The sequence below is a fragment of the Cygnus atratus genome, chromosome 2, assembly GCF_013377495.2.
Source record: "Cygnus atratus isolate AKBS03 ecotype Queensland, Australia chromosome 2, CAtr_DNAZoo_HiC_assembly, whole genome shotgun sequence".
NCBI lineage: Eukaryota > Metazoa > Chordata > Aves > Anseriformes > Anatidae > Cygnus > Cygnus atratus.
Window position 1 is genome coordinate 79,073,233 of NC_066363.1, and position 22,511 is coordinate 79,095,743.

General features: G+C 38.9%; 1 protein-coding gene across 1 annotated transcript; it reads left to right on the forward strand.

The window, feature by feature from the left end:
• The first annotated feature begins 507 nt into the window (after positions 1–507).
• On the forward strand, positions 508–1,503 carry MC4R (melanocortin 4 receptor). Its single transcript, XM_035567232.1, has one exon. It carries the CDS (start codon positions 508–510, stop codon positions 1,501–1,503), a length of 996 nt encoding a protein of 331 aa, XP_035423125.1.
• The last annotated feature ends 21,008 nt before the right edge of the window (positions 1,504–22,511 follow it).

The following is a 22,511-nucleotide window of genomic DNA, read 5'->3' on the forward strand; positions in this document are numbered from 1 at the left end:
GAGGCGGAGAGTGCCCTGAATATTTTTCTCCTCTACGCACCATAAAGCAGGCAGCCGGTACACACTCTCTGACAGCAAGACTGGTGCTTGCAGTTTGAAGTTAGTTTCGGCTCGGCAGCAGTCACTTGAGCATTTTATGTTTACCTCTCTTAATGGAAGAGCAAAAAAAAAAAAAAAACAACCCTGCATCGTAACAGCGAACTAAACAGGAACTGAACGTAGGGGAAAATCTCATACAAACTTACAGACTGTTGGGACTCTGTGACACAGATCACCGACGTGAATGTGATGATGATCAGAAACTGCATCTGTGAGAGTGTAAACCAGCATTTGTGAGCTTGAAACCTTATTTTGTGACAGCAGTCAAAGTGTTCTGAACTGCTGCCTGCCTTGGTGCTGGCTTATTTTTCTTCTCTTCCCTAACTGAAAAGCCAAAGAAGGATTTCAGAGGAATGCAAAAAGGACAGGAGTTTTAAAAGCAGGAAGCTGAAAGGGGGTCTCCATAAGATGAATTTCACCCAGCACCATGGGACACTCCAGCCTGTGCATTTCTGGAACCACAGCAATGGACTGCACGGGGGTGCCAGCGAGCCCAATGCAAAGGGCCACTCCTCGGGAGGCTGCTACGAGCAACTCTTTGTTTCCCCTGAAGTGTTTGTGACTCTGGGCATCATCAGCTTGCTGGAGAACGTCTTGGTCATTGTGGCAATAGCCAAGAACAAGAACCTCCATTCGCCCATGTACTTCTTCATCTGTAGCTTGGCAGTGGCTGACATGCTAGTGAGCGTATCTAATGGATCAGAAACTATTGTCATCACGCTGCTAAACAATACAGACACAGACGCACAGAGCTTTACCATAAATATTGACAATGTCATTGACTCAGTGATTTGCAGTTCCCTGCTTGCATCAATTTGCAGTCTCCTCTCAATAGCAGTGGACAGGTATTTTACTATCTTTTACGCCCTCCAATATCATAATATCATGACGGTGAAGCGCGTAGGGGTCATCATCACATGCATCTGGGCTGCTTGCACAGTCTCAGGCATTTTGTTCATCATTTACTCTGACAGCAGTGTTGTCATCATCTGCCTTATTAGCATGTTCTTCACCATGCTCATTCTCATGGCATCCCTCTATGTCCACATGTTCATGATGGCTCGGATGCATATCAAAAAGATTGCAGTTCTTCCGGGGACTGGCCCTATTCGCCAAGGGGCCAACATGAAAGGGGCCATCACTCTCACTATCCTGATTGGAGTTTTTGTTGTGTGCTGGGCCCCATTTTTTCTGCACCTCATCTTCTACATCTCCTGCCCCTATAACCCTTACTGTGTGTGCTTCATGTCCCATTTTAACTTCTACCTCATCCTCATCATGTGCAATTCCATCATCGATCCACTTATCTATGCGTTCCGGAGTCAGGAGCTCAGGAAAACATTCAAGGAGATTATATGCTGCTGTAGTCTGAGAGGGCTTTGTGATTTGCCTGGCAAATACTAGACTGAGGTGGATATGTTACTGTATACTGAACATGCAGCACAGACTTCTGAGCCTTCAGATCCTCTTTTTCAGCAGAACTTGGGTTACATCTTTAAGAGCAAACACTTCTTTCTCTCTCCCTTTCCTCTCATCTTTGTATCCCATTCACATGTAATTCATACTTCTCTGTAGTGTTTGTGATATCTACTCTTTGCAATTTATTTGCCTGGGAAGAGAAGAGAAGTAGCGTTTCATACCAGTTTGTAAGTGAGCAAATAAATGTAATGATGAATGTGAAATACTAACAAATATGAGCAGCTGTATGTTCCAACTGCTGACAAAATAAAAATCTTGCCTGAGTTACAGTATATATTGGCTGATGATGTTCCTTACTCTGTTGAAGTAATTACAGCTATCCATTACATTATGTACAACTTAAAATAGAGCATATGCTGGTCTATTAGTGTATTAAAGGTTCTCTGGAATTAGGAGGCAGATTTTTCATAATGGTAACTGGAACCAAGGACCTGTGTTCATTCATTGTATACACTTTTCCTCCTACTCCAAGAGCAGCAATCCGGATCTTTGTTACAGTCACTGCCTACAACAATAAGGTTTTTCAAACCTTTGCTAGCCAGACAATCCAAAGCTTGTTTGTTTTGTTTTCCAATATGATGATTGCTCTGTGTCTGACAGTACCTTTTTGAAAAACTGAAATTGTTCTCTGGAGCATCAGTTAGCCCTTGATGTGTTTACTAGACTGGCATCCAGGTACGCTAGCGCCCTACATTCACTCGTGAAGCAGGTACAGTACTAACATTGACAGTGCCAGCACCTGCTTAAAGCTTTGCTGAGAGATTCAGCTGATGAAGATGAAGAGGGGACTTCAGTTTGAACAGTCCTTCCTTATGCTGATATGCTGTGAGGAGCAAGGACTCTGTGTGTCAGAAGAAAATACAGCTTTGCTAAAAACAAGCTGCCCTCTATTCTGAAGTGTTGTTGTGTTAGCAGATGAGATCCACTGCCTGGATCCTCACAGAGGAGTGAAAGTCTGTATCAGATTGTCATAACCACCTCAGACACTACTGTGGACCATTGAAGCTTGTGGGGGCAATGCTATCACATGGAAGGTCTGCAGGCTGACAACTCTCTAAACCCATGCTCTGTATCTGGCAGCCCTGTGTGTTAGTGCTGCTTAAGGACAGTTCACCTTCTCAGATGTCTAATTTAGATGTCTAATAAGGACCTCAGGTCCCTGATTTTAGCACCCTGAAAATGTTTAAAGTACAGATGTGAGTACACATTGAAGACATTCCATAACGTCTTGACAACATCAGCTTCTACTTAAGGGCATAAAAAAATAACTTATTTATTCTTGGTAAGTATAAAAAATATAGTGTTAGCTGGGAAAATGCTTGGAAAGTTTTGATATAAAAAGTCAAAAATGAATGTAAAGAAGGATTTAGATTTTAAACCTGGATGCTTGATTTTACAAGGATAAATTATAAATTAGTGGAATGAGCAGTCCTATCAATTTTCTTGGAAACTGCTTGTTACCTCAGACAAGACGTTACCTAAGACAGATGCAACGAAATACTGTTCATGAAAGCCCAATGCTTGCTACCTGGGATTCTTCTCCAGACAGAATCTGATCTTTTAGTTGTGGGTAACATGTCAGCATCTCATAAATCTGCAATAACATTTGGTCCTCTGCCAAAGAGCCTAAAGGACTTAAGGTGGGTCTCATTATCTTTTACTTCAATTTACTTACTTACAGGGAGAATAAGCAAGTTGTTTGTACATCAGAGTTCTTTGGTAGACCAGCAGCAGAGAAATCAGGTCTCCCACACCCTGCTCATGTACTCCTGCCACTCCATCCACCATACTTTTTGTAACACACCCCTGTTATCTTCTCTTAGTTTCAGTAAATGATACTGATGCATCATAATGGTTGCAGTATGGAAAATGTTTAAATATATCTATCACACTAACACTATATACTTTCTTCTGGAGGAACTATAAACTTTTCAATAATCCATCCCTACTTGGTTCCACTGGATAGGCAATAAAAGATACCAAAGAAGGAGAATTAAAGCCTGGGGGGTGGAGGGAACATATGAATGTATAAGAATTAATAGTCTATCCAAAAATCTGCTGGAATTCTCCTGGACTTATTAAAAGCCTTTCCTTCTCCCACAAGACATGATAATAGCAATGCAGAAATACTCTGGCAATAATGCAAGAAATTGCTGTAGCCAGTTTGAAAAATCTCACTTGATCTTTGTTCTGCCTCATTTTCTTTAGCTATTTTAGGGCTGTAAATTATGATGTTGGGCTCCAGAGTTTTGCTTGGATGCAGAGAAGATCCAGCAGAAAGTGATATAAGAGGAAGATACTACCTTTTGTGCTCAGAATATTACCTCAAAAGTCCTTCTTTCTCTCCTTTGACTATACAAGGAACAGAAACCTAATCTAAAGAGATCTGAATGCTGAGGAGGCTATGCTTCTGTAATTTGCTTCCTGAACTCCCAGTTGATTCTTAAAACTAACAGTTTTACTTCTTTTTTCAACCCAAGGGGAAGAGAAATAACAATTAATTTTTATCATGCTGGTTGGAGGTTTTCATCAACAGTTTCCTTGTAGTTTTCAAAAATGGTGTGCATTTCTTTTACACTTATTTGGACTAAGTTTAGTCAAGAGAGTTTTGACCCCATTAACCTCTAAATCTCATTTAGAAATATATATTTTAAAACTAGCTTATTCCAGAGTTTTATCAGCTTTCATATTGCTTAGCAATTCTTCTGTCTTTATTTTATAAAGACAAATGTATGTACATACTTTTTTTAATGGACTTTTTAATTAAAGAAGACTTTTTCATTTCATGGTATTATCGCTGGAGTGTAATTTATTGAAATTGATGTCAAACCTCCTATATAGACAATTTTCCTATTCCCAGACACTTCGTTCCTTCTAAATAGCTGCATCAGTTTCTGTTTGCCTATAGCTCTGGCAGCTTTCCAGCAGGGAGTCATAGAAATTAGTGTTGCAAAAGATAAAGTCATTTATCTTGCTGGAGAGTGAAGACTGCGGAGGATTATCTTCCACACTCAATTTGCTGGAGCTCTTTCAAAATGTTCTAAGAAAATGAGCTTTCTTTCTTTAAATATCTGGGACCCTAATCACTTTAGCAGCTTGTATTTTAGCCATGTTATGTAACCACGGCATATTCCTCTGTGGCAAGGTAATGGTTTTGTCTCCACTTTACAGGTGTAAAGACTTACATTTTCACTTCTCCTGGAGAAGAGGGACTAATGGATTTGCTCAGCCTCCTAGAACTCAGCCTTTGGCTGAGCTGGGGATAGATGGCTGTGTTCTTAGTCCTTTCCCAATAAATGGCTATAATATAACACACAAAACTTTGAGTATTGAAGCAAATGTCTTTCTTTAAGAGAGACATATTTTTAGTTTTGAAGTAGCTTTTGAACAAAGCAAAGAACTCCAAAAAGCACTTAGGAGGCTGTAGTTGGTCTCAGTATAGTGGATTTTGAATGGTGTTCCAAGATCCCCTTTACAGGTGAAACATACTGTCAGCTGGAAGTGAGCATAAATGCACTGTTGGACTCGTGTGTTACCAAATGTGCAGCAACAACAATGCCTTCAGTTATGCCCTTAATAGATGTGCAGCATACTTTTTATTTAGGTAATTCTAAAATGACTTTTTGTTGTTAAAACTGATCCTATTTCATAATATGTTCATTTCGAGATCCTTCATTCTCAGGATGAAATTCTGGTGAATAAGAATTTTGGTCCCGATTTCATTTCTAATACGCTGCATTGCTTTTTGTCTTGAATAAAAACTGCAGTCTCAATCCCACCTGAAGGAACTCTCAGAAAATATACCTTTAGGGATGAAACTTTTCATTGTTGGTCCAGAAATTACACAAAATTTTAAATTAATATTCCAGTACATTCAATCATATTTCAAGCATTCTATGGCTTTCTCTTTAGATGAAATGTTTCTCTTGCTTATTAAAAAAAAAAAAAAAAAGAGACTGCACAATGTCACAGGACTCTGTTACTACCACAGATATTTGTTGTCATATAAACCAGGCTATGAACTGACCAGGCTTGTTTCATCTGTTTTGAAGGGTTCTGTTTTCCTAGCGGCTTTTTCATGCTGCTGTCTACTGTATTTCTAGAAGAGATTTTCAGATCTAAGGATTAAAAATCATCCCCTTCAAGCCTGTAATGTAAGCATATTCATTAATTCCGCTTTCACCTATTTGTTCTCTTGCAAACATGGTTCATTTGTTTCAGTTGTCCTCCTTCGTGCGTGGTGTCCTTCTGTGTTTGTATGTATTTGGACTGCCACCATTGTAAACTCTCTCAGCCATCCCCTGCCTGCATGTTGGGCTGGCCTTGGCCAGCAGCAAAACTCCCCAAACTGCCACCCAGCGGCTCACTCTCTCCCAGCTCAGCGGGCTGAGGGCTGGAAGCAGGAAGAGATTGCTGTGGAGGTAAAGACAGAGAGATCACTGACCAACTACAGTCACGGCACCCACGGGCACCCCCACAACACTTCAAGTCCCATTGCTCTGTAGGCTGACATTTTGCTTCATTTCCACAGAGAAGTCCTCACCTACATCATTTACTTCTTTCACGACCACAGGTTCTGTGGCTTTTTTTTTTTTTTTTTTTCCAGTGATGAACTAATCAACCTGAAACGTTCCCCTGTTAGGCTCTTTCCTGCTGAAGAGCTCTCACTGTAGATCTTCAGATCCTGTTATTAGCCTCTGAATTAATGACTTTGAACATTGTACAGCTGAATCCCATCCTATTTCTACTATTTCAATCCTCTGAACAATCCACTTTCCCTAACTGATTTTCAGAGAGACCTTTCTGTGGAAATTGCAGCCAGCCTTTTACCACCGAGCTGTGACCCTACCACAACCCTCTCGACACAGCCCTGTGGGACCCACAGGGCAGGCTCCAGGCTCTAATAAACAGGGACTCATTGTAAACCTTGCATATAAAGTGCCAAGCATCAACAAAATGTAATTTACCTAGGTTTGCAGGTGTTGTAAAGAAGACTGAAATTTGTACGTGTGCGATATGCCATACTTAACTGTTTTTGAAACAAACACATTATAGCTTATTAGAGCTTTTTGCTTTGTAAAAGGCAGTGGGTGAGCAAAGAAACAGAAGCCAAATACATTTGGAAGCAGTTATCAGTGGAGCATAAACAAAACACTTTATTTATGCAACAATCTGCAACAAGCCTTTTGAAGTGTAGAGAAATTAAAATGTATTATAAAGACAATATTTTCTATAACAGTGCCTTCTCTTGAGATAACATCTCTGTGCAGTTCTCCTCAGATTTCTTCTCTTGCTAACACAGGTCATGCAGAGTTCAACATACACCGCTCAAAACATCATAAAAAAATAAAATATAAAAAAAAACACAGCAAGCCTTCTAAAGTTCTTGTATTCAGTACCTCCTGAAGGCTGATATATTGAAAAACAAACAGACAAACAAACAAAACCCCTTGTTTTTCCCTTGAAATGGGAACTAAAATAAAGGGGTCTGAATTAGGAATAATAATAAAAAATGAAACAAAGCAAGAAAGCAAACAAAATTAAATTGCTATTATTGAAGTAATTGCTTTCCTTGGCTGGGCCAAGGGAGCCTGAAAGCTTTCTGGAAAGCAGGAATTGTGCAGTTATCTGTCCATAAATTTAACTGCCTGTGCATAAGCCTGCCAAGTTCTGGCTGATGAGTGGCTTTTTGCATTAAGGCATTGAAAGTCATCCTACAGTGTATAACATGTACATTGTCACTGATGCTTCTCATTATCTGGATACACAGGCAGCAAAACTGGGAAGAAAAAAAAAAAAAGCCTGGTTCTGCATGAAGACAAACAAAAATAAAACACGGTTGGTAGAAAATAATGCTTATTTATTATCCTGAATTTTTTTTACTGGGGAGTTGTGGGTGTCATTGCTTTCTTATGATTATTACCTTCTGCTTCACTCATGGAAACATAAGTCTCATAAGCAACATAGGTAGCCTAAATTTCCCCTCTAAGACGAGGATGCTGGTTCCCAGTAAGGATTGCCTCCAGGCCAAAAAGGATGGTATTCCTTCACATGCAATTTTAAAGGTATCCTTGTTTGTGAACTGTTCACATCATCATCTCTCAGTTTGGGACTGTTCATCACCTGTTCCTACCAACTGTCTAAGGCAGAGGACTGAGACACCAAATCTGTTAAGGGTCAGCTGAAGCAAGAGATGACCCAGCTTCATTGTTTTTAAAACAGCTCCTCTCAGACATGAAAATCTGCTGGTGATCTCAAGAATGCAATACCCAAGGTCCAGGTGATACAGGAAAGTTTTAACTATGGGTCTGGACTGCCAGTTTGGTTCTGGCTGCATGGATGGAGGAGGCCATGTTTGTGGTGCTTCCATCATTCCTGCAGGAAACCCTGTATTTCTCACTACCTCTGTGGAAAACCTGCAGGTGACCCAGGCTGTTCCCTTCCTTGAAAGCAGCAGATAGCACTTGGCTGGCTCAAGAGAATGAGACACCGCTAAAAAAATTAAGAGGTAACGTGAGTAACCTAGTCTGACATTAATTAATTCAAGTGATATGCTAGAGATGGTTTAATTCTCTCACAGGCATTATTATTGGCCAGGTTTCAATTATATCTTTATACTGATACTGGCAGAACTGTTGTCCCTCCAAGAGCTTGGTCAGGAGTAAGATATCTGCACTAAAATATGCAGGAGTATGGAATTTTATACACCACGGAACACATACTTTTAACCAAATTTCAGCTAAGTTTTCAGAATGCATTAACTACTTCTGAATACCAGCCAGAAGTATTCAGGTTTTGGATGCTGCAAAGTTAGGATCCTTTGCATATCCAAAGATCCTTAATATTCAAATATCCAATATGGGTTTCCAAATGTTGTGGTCACTTTATGAAATCTCAGTCACTTCTGTCATATGTAGTGCTTAAATTGTTAAATTCAGGATTATAAATTGTGCATCACCAGATACATTTCCTGCTTTGAATATTCCCTTGATCTCATCTATTTCATCTCTGAAAGAAATGTTGTGATTGACTGCATCAAACAGATATGGTCATGATGCTTTAGATCATATGAGTTTGCTCTATGTAGATACTGAAAAAATAGACCATGGACATCAAGAGGACTAAGATTTCATTTTTTGTCCATCAAATAATTGCATTTTTTTGATTTCTCTGTGGGAGTAAAGTCAATGAGGTGAATAAGAAGCTGTCTTATTAAATGAAATTTTGTTAGAAAGAGGCTTTTCTTAGGCAAGGTGTGGGATTGTTGTTTTAGCTTTAAGAAGCCAAACATTGATTTCTGAAGAATATCCAATTTCTCAGACAGAAAAATACAAAAGTAGGCCATAGAGAAATTATATGCTTGTACTGTCTTACTATAAAATTAATAGATATAAGTACCTTCTGGATCTTTTACTTCAGACCTGGACATGACTTCTCTTTTTTCCTTCTTTTCAGATAACATGACTAGTGAATTAACCTCGTCCCTAACAATTTAAGGTGGAAGCCCATTTAAAAAGATGCATGTCAGGGAAAGAATAGATAAGGAGCAAACTCTTTCTCCTTCTCTCTCTCTCCTTTTTTTTTTTTCCTTTTTCTTCCTTTTTTCTTTTTTTTTTGTGTGTGTGTCTGTTCATCTCCCCAGCATCGCAAGCTTCTCCTGGAGGACACAATGCTGCCTGGAAGTAAGCAGACGTCCAAAGCATTGCTGTTGGTTTCTCCCATTGCTGCCTTCACCCCAGCAGCATTCAGACTCACTGGTGTCTGGCAAGTGTCTTGTCTCCTGGCAAGAGCTCACATGTCTCCTGGGCTGCCTAACTGCCTTCTGTCCTCCTGCTAGGCCTCCCAAGCGCCAGGCTTATCTTCTTCCTGATCAGGGTGTATGCACGTCTCTTCTCTCTTAGGTTGACTTCTGATCCAAATGAGCTGTTATTTCCCAACGAATAGTGCAGAACTGTGGTGGTCCTGTTTTACGTGCTGGAAATACTTAGAGCGGTTTGTAGCATTTTCTTTTATCTGTATTGCCCCTGGGCTTTTGAGTTTGTAGCCAACAGGGATACATTGGGAAGAGTTACCAATCCAAATTTTTATATTTGAACACTGCCAGGATAGCCACCCATCACTGAATTACTTACATTTAATGAACGATTTTGATGTTTCATCATTCATCATGAAGCTTGATCTTAAATGTGGAAACATCAGCTCATCTGCCATCTCCATCCATCTTTTGCTTAAACCTTGAAATTGTTATTTAAATGCTGGAGAAGCATTTAAGTACTGGAGTGGAGAACTTTAGTTTATTCCAAACTCAGCTTGTTTTTTAGCTGTCATTTAGAAGGATGGTCTGAGCTCAGGAAATCCCAAGGAGAGACACTCAGGGAGATGAGTGCTTCTCTGTGCATATAGATATACAAAGAAAAGCAATGTTTTGAGTTTATCTCCTGAGGTACAAACTTCCCCTCCCTCACAATGTTGCAGCTACAGCAGCATTGCCAGTGAGTGCCTTGCGAAACACTGTGAGATCACGGCTTCAGAGGGTCTCAGCTTTTCTGCAGGCCACAGAAAAAAAGAGGTAAAACACATTCACATCCTTTCTTGTCTTTCTCTGTGGCCCTAAAAATCATGGAATTAATTTTCCTGTAGAAAAACATAATTAACTACAAAACCATTAAGACCTTATTTAAGGCAGAGTAGCTTTGAGCTCCTCTTTGGGCTGTATTTCTCGTCTTCTGAGATTTAGCTTTCTTAACTTGAATATTGTACTTACTATTGAATATTCTTACTTATTCCCATTCCCCTAAAGAATGAATATCAGTTAAACTTCCTGATTTGCTCTATCTGCAATCTAATGCAGGAATTAAAAGTGCAGACAGAAAGTATGATACGTCTTTGGCATCCCTCTGTTCTGTTGCAGTGCCTTTACTGATGGCAGGGAAATCTCAGTTGTAAATGTTTATTTCCTACAGATGACAACAGGGACAAGAAAAGACTTATTTGTATATGCTTATTCATTCATTTTCTAGCTTATAGACATCATGCATCTTCTTGTCATCTAGGTTTTAGAGCCTCTTTTTTAACCAAAGACTACCCTCAAGAAGGTTGGATGCAATTTAGGGAAAAAATGAACTAAAGCCCAATTCAACATAACATTTTGCTTTTATATCTGGCAGCTACTTAGACTCAAAGTGAAGTGCTAACTGCATAGTGGGTAGTGACCAGATGGTTCCCACACCTGCCCATGAGCATTTTGAGGAGAGGGCATTCTGTAGTACAGTTTGATAAGGGAAACCTTGAAGGAGACAAGGATATAATACTCTGTATGCCTTTTAAAACAGAGAAACTCTTTTTTTTTCCTCCCATATTAGGTGCTGAGACTGTAGAATGCATGCTCTGCATTGCTACATTCGTGGTTTTTCATTTGTTTTTGTTTTTCCCTCTCTTTTTCCTTCAATATCAGGGAAGGAAATGATTTAGAAATGCGGTATGTTTTTATGTTGGATGTTAACTGCAACATACTCTGCACCTTTGAGGTAGTTGAATGTGAAGAGCTGTGGTTACTGAAGAGCGTCCAGGGACTGGACTTAGTCCAGTACCTGACATACAGGTGTGGAAAGCAGTTCCTTGACCATAGAATTATAAAGCTCTATAACTTATAAATCCCTGCCATCTAACAGACCAACATGTAACATCTACTAAGAGAAAAGAAACAAAACAAATCCTATGTGTAACACATGCCTTTCTATGACAATTTTTTACCATGCAGGTTCACTGTTTGAATTACTAAGAGGTGCCAATGCTGGCATAAGGAAAGCCTTTCCTACATTTTGTGCTAGTTAAAGAATTTACCTAGCATTTCCAAAAGGTCTCATTGCGTATCCTGCATTTCCAAAAGGTCTCATTGCAAAGACAGGGTGTCCTTTAGTTCATATGCTTAATTTCTTGAGTGACATCTCCAGACTCTTCCATTATTGAGCTTGTGTTCCCCTCTCCAGCTGTACATCTTTCAGGGAAGGAACAGCATCTTCTTCCTCAGTAGGTAGCACTGCAGAGAGTGTGTGTTTCTGCTGTGTTTCCTGACTCACAGCAGAAAAATACTCAAGCATGACCCTTGATGCAACTTGACACAGCTGTAGATACTGTTTTATATGCCACAGACATAGCAGTAGTTTATTGAGTTTGCAGCTTAGGTCGGGGGTTAATTCCTCCTTCAATTATAATTCTGTGATTCAAAAGAAATAATGAGAACTGGCAGCATTTTGTATCGAAGAAGCTGATTTTTAAGACCAGTTAAGATAATATGTGAGGATGCTCCCTCTTGCATAACCCAGTAGCCAAAGGAGCAGGCTGGCCTTAGAGCAATTCGTCCAGAAGAGACTGTGCAATTCCTCTTGAAAATGTGCTCCTTTTGGCAGTCTCAGCAGGCAGCTCTATGTGACAGAATGGAATGGCAGTTTGGTGGTTTAGGCGATGAACTATTTTCACAGCTTCCCATCCCTTGAAGTATAATACACAGAGCATTTGTCTCTGAAATTGAGTAGGTTTATCAGCTCTTGAGGGACCTTTCAGTGGTTCATCTAGGCAATTGCTATGCTTCAGAGGTCACATAATGCTTTGGTATTACCCATCTGAATAGCTTAATAGGAGCTTCTGAGCTTCCATTTATTGTTGCTTTGTAATAGGAAATGCAGAGAAATTTTAGTTCCCAAGTGGATTCTAAGAATAAATGCCCTGAAGTTAGTAAGAATTTCATCTTCTGAAAGGGATGATAGAAGATGAATTACATTGAACAATTAAGAGAGAATGTGCAGGGTGACTTTAATCTCTGGTGCTAACATCACAGATTCAATTTAAAGGAATTTGTTTAGAGTTTCTTGTTAAAAAAAGTACTGATATTTAACAGATGCTAGCTTTGATAGGTACAGAATAATAGAGCATTAGAAATAAGCAGAAAAGCAGCAACAGTTCTACCAATAGATATTTTAATAATTGCTTCTAATCAGAACCTGGCTTCCAATTACAATAAAAATATTCTTCACTGAGATCTGCCCTTGAAAGTAACTCTAAGAGAAAGATTTTAATGCCACTTGATTCAGGAAGCAGTACCCACACTTTTTAGGATGTCATTTGCACTGTTTCTACTGGTTAATCCACTTGGCTGTCACTAGTGTTCATATTTTCTTTATTACTAGATCTGCAGCATTTCAGGGTAGGGACCTTGCATATACATTTTAGTGTAAAGCCTTCCCAACATACTCCCAGGTGCTAACCATAAAAATAGCAATAAAGCAAAAAGTGCAAAAGTAAGAAATATATTTCTTCTCTTAGACAGGTGCTTTATTTCTTGGATTTGGGGCCAGAAAAACAGTGTAATTTGGGCCTTTTGCTACAATATGTCTATAGAGCTGCATTGTTAACTGGAACAATTCTGCAATAGATTATTCTGAGTGTATTGCACGAAGCCTGAATTTTTCCAGAGCTTCAGCAATTTAAATCTGTTCTCAGCCATTTTGGGATGCTAACTTCTTTGACAATTTTCAAGCATATCTGAGTTCATTTTGGTTTAACACAAACTTTTCCTTCTCTGCCCAGCCCCAGAGGAGAGAGAGCTCTGCAAAAACTTTCCTCGCAATACAGCAAATGCCTTAAATGTTCCCACTGAATCATGATGATCTCTGTCAAGCAACTTGGCACTCCTTGTGTCCTTGTCTGGAAAACAAAATTAGAAAAGATTAACTACTGTGAATGCCTATTGAGAATTTCATGTTATTTGATTTCATTTAAAGAGGAAACATTTATGTTACATTAGCCCCTAAATCCTGCAACTGTATTGGATTCCACTGTACTAAGTGCTTTACAAATGCATGATAGACAGACACTACCTCAAAGAGTTTCTAGACTAAATAATACCTAGATCATTTGGTGAAAGATTCTATATAAATGCAAAGCAGTTATTATTACAGTTGCTGGAACAGTGGAAGCTGAGTTTCTTTTGTATGTGATACGTTATTGCAATCATTTTCCAGGAAATGAAAGTAATTTCTCTTGTAGGTGAATATCTCCCTCTCATCCCTTCCTCTCCCTGTTGCAGGAGTCTCTGGGGCTTTGGGGGTGGGAGTGGTTCTTTGAAGTGTTGCTAGGGAAAGAAAGCATAAGAAGACTTTTTTTTTTATGTTAAAAGCCTTATCTTTTCATTCCAATGCATTGTGGAAACTGATGAGAAGAAATACTCTGCTTATTTTTTGAGGGATATTTATGTAATACTAATAGTGGAGCAGTGGTAGGACTGCCAATATATATTTAGAGATTATAAACGTCCTTGTGAAACTCTGGTCGAGTTCTGGTCTCTCTGAAAAGGATAGCAAACCTGAGCTGACTTCAGTAAACTTTGGATTTCACCTCTGACATTTAAATGCCATTGTTGTTCAAATATAAAGTTACTGGGATTACAGAAGGCATACAATGAAATGGAAATAAACTTTGCACGAAGGTTTTTTTATCCCACTTGCAATACTATCTGATTCTATCAAAACTTTTTATTTTTATTATTATTTTTTTTTAATATCAGAGTGACCACTTGAAAGACCCCAAAGATTCAGGTGCTATTTGCACAAGTTTCTACATGTTCATAAAAGTCAGATTCCAGATGCTCATCAGAAAGGTTTGCCTTAGTCTTCTTTTATCTCTTCGCATGATTTATTCTTCCTCAATAAGTTAGGCTGTAGATTGCTCTTTCCTCAAAAATCCTTCCTCTAAAATTTCCTCCCATTTTCCTGTGCATTCCCTCAGAGGCTTCCTCATCTGGGAGGAGATGAGCATGCTTAGCTGGAAAGCGTGGTGGGGTGGGCAGGAGGGAAACATTGCGGCCAGGGGGATCTAAGGCTTTGGAGCGTCACAGGAAGAGGAACTTGTTACAGGTCAGATGTGACGGAAGGAGGTGCAGCTTGCATTTTTGTTCGTTTGTCTTTCTAATTGAAAAATTGCAGTCAGTGTTTGCATGGGAAGGTACTGAGAAGTGCTGGAAATGAGGGCAAGCAAGTGAAAAAATAGGTGGTACTTTCTTGCAACTTCTTTCAGTTCAATGCCTCTTGTCTTGCAAGAGCTTTATCTTCTCTATGCCAAAAGTTCATTGTTTGAAAGTGCAGTGAAGGGGACACCACCCCCAGACACTGAAAGCTTCTTTAGTGTTTCCACGTCCTTCCCATAAAGCAAGGTGTGGGTAGCATCACGTCAAAGCTCTGGCTAACTCCAAGCAAAGCTGCAGACCAAGCTGCATGAGCCCAAGTGTGTGAAGAAATTTTCACAGTTTTAGCTAGCTAATTTTTTTATGAATTCTTGTTTTTCAGTTAAAAAATATTTTTTTTCTCTGTCGACTTCTATAAATACATTAATATTGTTTTACTTTCATAGTCTCTTATGATCTGAGGTTTTCCTGGAAGAGGCAAACCTGAGTTTTCTGGAATAAAGGTTTTCCTGTGCTTGAAGAAGGAAAAAAAAAAAAAGGATATTTTTCAAAGCAGAGTTTCTTATGAGATTAGGAAAAAAAAACCACACATGAAATAATGCTTTGGAATTAAGACAATCTTCAGGCAGGGCCAATGATTAGTACATATTATTATTAAGCATCACAATTATTAGGTATCACAATAATTTAGCCCATTCATGAGAAATACAAATACTTTTAGAAGAAGTGGTTCTAAATTATACATTAAGGTAACGTAAGACAGGATTTGCTTAATATAAAATATATTCAAAATTTAATAATTTGCCTGTTTGAAATAATATTATTTAAACTGTCTGAAAGGACCTCCCAGCTGGCCAAGCAGGGTCTGCATTTATGATACTTAATTTGTTATAATCATAGGCACTTTCTGAAGATTAAGTCTTAAATTACATATACATTACCTTACTGTATAATTTAGAACCACTTCTTCTAAAAATATCTGGATTTTTCATAAATGGGCTAAATTCCAGTTGATTTGAATATGCTGATTTTACTAGAGTTAATTTCACTTATGTCCATACTGAAAAAAAAAATGCTTTCCTTTCTCTACATATAATTCTATATTACCCTAAAAATGCCTATAGCTCTAGGGATGTGAAATACAGTCCCAAGGATGATTTGATTTTCCCTATGACAACAATTCTTTTACTTCATCAGTCTCAGTAGGAAACCTGACCCGTGTTACTAGACATGAGGGCTGGATACTGAAGTCTATCTCTGTGTAAGTGGGATGTTGGAGATCTGTTTGCTCTGGGAGCAAATTAATCTTCTTGCTTGCTACATGTTCACTAATGTACTGTAGAGATTTAACAATTGATGTGTATTCAGAACAAAACTCACAGGCATTGGAACTGGGTATTGTTCATATCGTACAAAGGAAGAATTGGGATGAAGTAATGACGTTGTAAGTGTTTCTGGGTGACCAGGTTTGTTTCAGTCTTCCTCATCCAACCTCAGAATTTCATTGAAGCTTTTTTTTTTTTTTTTTTTTGCCTTTTTGCCTTGCAATCTAGTAAGATCCCTCTATCCAAAGCTGATCCTACATGTTATTGTCCTGATCCTCCTCTTTGATCACAGTTTTTCCCGTCTGTGCCTTCCAAATGTCTTTGCATGTTATCTTTCAAGTGGCTCTTGCTGCTGGTTCTTAAATCTCCAGACTGAGAGGACAGCTGCTCTAAGTTTCAAGCATGCTCTCTGAAGCCTTCCTACATAAGAAATTGTACTGCTTTGTACTCTGAGGAGACCTAGTACTTCAGAAAAGTGGAACAGGATGTAGGAAAGGGACTGGCAGTCTGGTGACTGGAGTGTTAAGCAGAGATCTGGCTGGAAGGGCTTGGAGAGGAAAAGACATTTGAAGAAGAAAGTGAATGATCTGCTGAATATATTGGAGCATTTTAGAGAGCAAAAGACCATAGACAATTAATAAATATTAAATTCCTAGGGAAAGGACCCAGATCAGGGCAAATAAATGTTTGTCCTTCACTATCTTAATAATGACCAGTCTTAAAGTGTTCAAATTATATTTGACATTAAAAGAAGCATATCAATCTGCTGACTTCTTGGGTGTCTGCTCCGCTCTTTATAACGTAGAAACAAGAAAAAGTAAACCAGAACACAGTTTCACAGTGTGCAAAGCTAATGACTAATGGTGGAGATTCAGCTGTCCTAGCTCTCTGGACTAAATTACTCATCCAAGGTTCCCTCGTAAGGCAGGAGAAAGAGATACAGGTGCCTCTGAAGGTAAACTGATATCATTTTCAGAGATTTCTGCAGGTGTTATCTAGAAAACCCAGTCTCACTTCATTACCTAGTTTCAGGCTCCCTCTATAGTCAATCTGCCTGAAAGCTGAGAAGATCCTGGCTGTCTTAGCTCCAGTCAGCTGCACGGGTATTACGGCAAGAGGGCACAACTCATGTGTGCAATGCCCACTGTTTCTCTCCATTTAGAACTAGTCATCTGAAATGCAGGCAAGCTCTAAAAAATGGTTTGTCAAAGCTAGGGCCTCTGGCTGTATTATGAAACAAAAAATGATAAACTCTGTCAGAGGGTCTAGCAAAGGAGCAGGAATTTAGGTATACTTACTGTTTTGTCTAGCTGGAGTCTACATGTTGCTCTGCTCAACCTGGGGGATACTGGGGCTGCTTTTTACATGGCCTACGTGTCCCAGTGAGCTATGTACAGAGCCAAAAAAATTGGCTTTGGGGTTTAGGATTTTGCATTAGAGGCCAGGTACCTTAAAGTAAGATGCTAGAGTCCTCTACTGTGTCAGTCCTCTAAGAGCCTGCTGCAGTCTGGAAGCCGAGGAATTTAATTATCTGCAGAGCATAGACTGAGCTTCATCAGCTTTCAAATAAGTGAAATTTAATTGAAAATGTTCCCTCTGCAGTAAAGGAGCAGAAGAATCAGACTGGATACTCTGTACACAGCAAAGCCTCCAAATGTGATTACTGGTAGGGAAAAGATGCTAGAATTATTTTTTTTTTTCTCACCAGCTTTTGAATTGAGACATATTATGTCACAGGAAACCAAGAGTGGATCTTAATGTCTTCTGAACATCATTGCCAGATAAACAAAAGTTTGTATCACTGAAAACTGTAGTCTGTGTTCCAGTGAATGTGCTAACGTTCCCAAAGAGTATGGGCAAAAAAGATCAGGACTTCTGGGGGCACCAGTTCTTATTGCAGTAAGCTGAGCTAAGGATACACTCAGTGCGGGAGACTGCAACTGCAGACAGTTTACCTAGACTCTAGAACATCTTCCAGTGAAAGATTAAGAATAATCATTGAGCTAAGTACTTACAGACCTAAAATTAAAATGACGATAACTTAATTTTCTTGCTGGCTTCTACATTCCTGAAAAGAGATCTCTAAACTAATCAAGCTGCACTTTCTGCTGGCTAGAAGGCAAGAAACACACCCAGCAGCTGTTGAAAGCACAGGTTTTTCTATGAACATGAGTTGATCTGAAATGCTAGGGGTACAGACCATAGGAGAGAAACAAGCAGATGGGCAAATGGCTGTGGAGGGACTCTGAAGATAAAGCTTGAAAATACTTTATGGAGACAAATGGGGAAAAGAAGATCATGAGCACCCTTAAAAAATAACTTCTTTCCTTGTTTCTTTTTTGTTGGTTTTTGTTTTTTGTTTTTTGTTTTTTGTTTTTACTTGAAAGCATTACATTGAATTATTTGTGTAGGCCCTGAGCTTCCAAAATAGCAAAGCTGAGAGTGGAGCCAGAAAAGAAATTAATTGGGAGTTTGCCTTCAATTTCTATACTGATACTTTTGCACGCTTGTGCTTCCTGCTTTACTGGAGTGCTGCAGCTGTTTATCTTAGGCTTGCTGATGGTACTTCTGGCAGCAAGGTGCCTGTCTCTCTTCAACTTTGGTATGAAGTGACTATTATGGTAAAACCTTTGAATGGCTTCCCTCTTACATGTGCTTGCAATCACTGTCTCATCATCTCTTAGCCATACACTTACTTTTTGGGAGATATTCTAGTAGGAGGGACTGTGGGTTTGACTTCTTCCTGTTCTTGCAAGGCCTTTCCTGTGTCCCCTGCTAGGGATTTTTCTGTCCCTAGTGCTCCAGCTTTTTACTCATGGACTGATATTCCCTTTCCTGCACCAGGTCAACAAGTTTACTGTTCCTTACTTTGTATCGATGGGATGCTGTATAAACAGACTTTATGCTAATATAACACTTTTTTTTATTATTTTTTTTTATTCCAAGAAAACTTGCTCTCTTGCATGAATGTGGGGAGAAAAAAAAAAGTGTAAGGATTCCAAAATACAAAAACAAACAAACAAACAAAAAAAAAACAAGAAGAGATACATCATGGTGGTTCACCAGAGTACTTTGGATGCTCTGTTGCTACATGTGCCAGCTGCCACCTGAGGGCTGAGACGCAAAATTGCTGTGGGAGGGTAAAACATCTTGGCAGGGTCTAGAGCTCCTCTCTCATCTAGAGGGGGAACAGGGATGAGACTCAGCCTGATATATAAAGTCATTATGGTTAATGGCTAGTATCCTCTGCATTGCAGTAAAACAATTTTGTAGCTGTAGATTTAGAAATCAATTTGGGGATAATTCTTGTCTCTAATTTATCCATAGATGAAGGCTCTGATTCTGTCCTGTGTTCATTTTTCTTTCTGCTGGTAATTAGAGGGGATAATAATTAACTCACACTGCTTCCCTGACTGTTTCCAAAACACAGTAGTGTCCCTGAAGGGTGGATAAAGAGTTTTTACAGCCAGATTTGCCACACACCTACTAACACTGCACAGAAGCAGAGATGTGATTAGAATGCTCAGGGCTTGTTTGGACCATTAAGGTTTATCAGTAGGTAGAGCTTCTGCTGGATAGAGCCACCAGGAATCTGCACAGACAAAAATATCAGGGAGCCATAGTTTTTCCATCTCACTTCGTGCTGAATCTCTAAAGTGTCTTTTCTATCCAGGCATTCTGAGCAAAAAGGGTCATTCTTCTCCCTCCCTTTTCCAGAATCAGGAATAGAATTGATCTAGAATGGAAACAGTGAAAACAAAAACCAGAAAAAGCTAGGTAGGGTGATGACACTTCACAGTCAAGATAACACTGAAAATCATGCATGATGGATTATACCTTTAGGAATGAATCCTTATCATAGCATTAATACTTCACATCACTGACTCTCCCTAACTTTCTAATGCTTCTGAGGTGATAGCAGGAATTATCTCTCTGCTAATTTTCTGTAGGCCAGTTATGTATATCCTGCTGTTTATCTGCTTTGGTAATTTCTGCTTAATGAAAATGCACAAATGCTTTCATCGGATACGGCATTTATTTAAAGGAACTTACTAGTTTTTTAAAGGAATGTAAATTAAAAGTGAGAGAAATTATAGACTTCACACTGATGTTTTTTCAATACACCACATGCCTCCTCCACCCCCATACTGCAAATCTTTGTATCTGGTAGAACAAAGGCTGGTATACATCTTTCCATGGGATAAATGAGCTACATTTTTTAGTAAACATATCTTTTAGAAATACTAATAAATGGCTCCATTCACTGTAGAAAATCTTTAAACAAAAAAGTCTTTATTTTTTATCATCTTTCTGAGTGACAGCAGTTCCAGTAGACCTCCCTACACACATAAGAGAACTAGGAGAAGGAAGCACCATAGAGCTGGATTCCCCCCAGTTTTACTTGGAATCTTCAGAGAATTACACACAAAAGTCAGGAAAAAAAGACTACTTTTGGAATACGTGCAACAGAATTTGAAAATAAATTGTACTTTACAAAGTCCATGTTACAGCTTCAGTTACTGATTACTTGATCTCAGAACTCTCATGAAAGACAAGTTTGAAGATGATAGTTTAGTACTTTTTTATCAGCTTTCAAATATTAGAGAAATTATTCTCTAGAATGAGGTAAGACTTTCAGAGATGATTACATGAAAAATGGGGGTTTTACTAAGTAATTAGATAAGCTTTGGTTCGCATCACCTCTCATTTAGACAAAATATGTAAAATAAAACACATGGGACTTCTGAATAGATGCCTTCACATGACTAAAAAGAGAGGTTAATTTGCTTTACTTATTCTCTTAGGAATATGTGTTGGAATTACGAACTTCTGCCTTGCATCATGTCGTAGCTAAATACAAGGTGTCAAAGAAATATCCTGCTATAATCCACTGGTTGTGGAAGAGCCATTGATCCTCAGTACAAGTAGATGTGAAAGGCTATGGCAATTGGCCTGGACTGTCTGGTACAATGAGAGGCTGGTGTTTTTCAAAGTGAATGACAACCAGAGATAGTTTGTAAAAGGAACTCAGAGAGATTATGATGAAAACATTTTGTGTTGCCTTTCTCTGGAAGAGGCTTGTTGTCTGGCTGGTTCTGGACACAATAAAAAAAAAGAAGAAAAAAAATTCTTTCTCTCTCTAGAGCTTCCATTTCCCCCATATTGCAGTTATTACCATTCTGAGTACATTGTGTCCTTCCAACTCATTTTTTCTTGTAGAGGAAATTGCAGAGTAATTGCAGGCCACAGATCAGCGCTCCCACCCTGCCCAGCACTGCTCTCCTGCTGCGGGCTTGCTTGCCTACGGAGTTGGCCTCACCGTGAGACGAGACGGTTCGTTTCCTTTCTTTGGGCCCCATGGCACGTGTGAAGTGTGATACTGGGCACAGGTGACCATAAAGGACAAAGTGGGGGCCAGCAGTGCAGCAGCTGGTCCTGTGACTGTGGGCTCTGGCCATCTGTGAATGTGTTAAATGGGCTCTTGCGGGTTGCATGGTGTTACCTTATGGCTCTTGCCTCTCTATGGCCAGCATCTCACTTGTACCTCCCAGCTGCTCAATCACAAAAAGCAAGTTTCTCTCCGCAGCAGCTAATTGCCTGCGTGGAATACGGGTCTTTGGAGTGGCACTTTTGCTGATGTGCATGGCTTATCTTCAGCAGGCAGGTAAACTCCAACCTCTCTGTCACCTTAATTATTGGCTAGTAGCTAAACTGCAGTCAGACTTGTGCAGATCTCTTAAGGCCAGCCTTGCCTTATTATTAGTCTCTCTTTTAGATATCTATTTTATTTCTTTTTTGAAAATAGGAGTGAAAGAATTCCTTGCCAGGAACACGATAGGTAATTTAAAGAATGAAAATGATGGATATAGAGACATTACATAGCTACTTAAATATAAATAAGAAACTGCATCTTCGTACAGATACACTTGATATATCAATCAGACTTTCTTCCCTAATAAACTCAGTGCAGTATGAGATTGCAAAAGCCATCAGAAAATGAGACATGCTACTGTGATTGTTAAATTCACTGCAACCCTACGGGCCTAATTTCATGCTAATTTATCTTGATATTACCTCATTTCAATTAATGTGGCAAAATTGTTGTATAATATTAGGTTTCATAAGACTGCTTGCAGAAAAAGAAAAGTGAATTAAAAAAAATAAAATAAAAATCCTGGCATCATTTTTCTAGCTGTGTCAGTTAACAACACAGCAATTTTTCATTTACACATTTAAACAGCTCTTTTTCCATGAAAGATATGCTTAGATCCCTGAATACATAAAATACATCTGAAGTTGGGAAGCGTGTGTTGGAAGTTCATTAAAGTTGATCAGATATAAGGGCTCCAGACAGAGGCAAAGAATAACTCCAACCTACAATAAATTCTGTAAGTGTTCTGGTGTAAAAGAATGCTAGTTTCTGATAAATAATGTCTTCAAAATAGTAAAAAAAAATATTTCTTTGAATAAAAAAGTAACTTTTTTTAAAGTAAAAAAATAACTTTTTTAAAGTTAAAATTTGAAAATTAAACAGGTTTTATGAGAAATTAGACAGTTAAAAGCATGTTTAAACTGAAGTATTTCTAAAAGTGTAGGACTGCCTATGAATTTAGCATAGGCTTTAGTGATTTGAATTTATATCTCTTTTA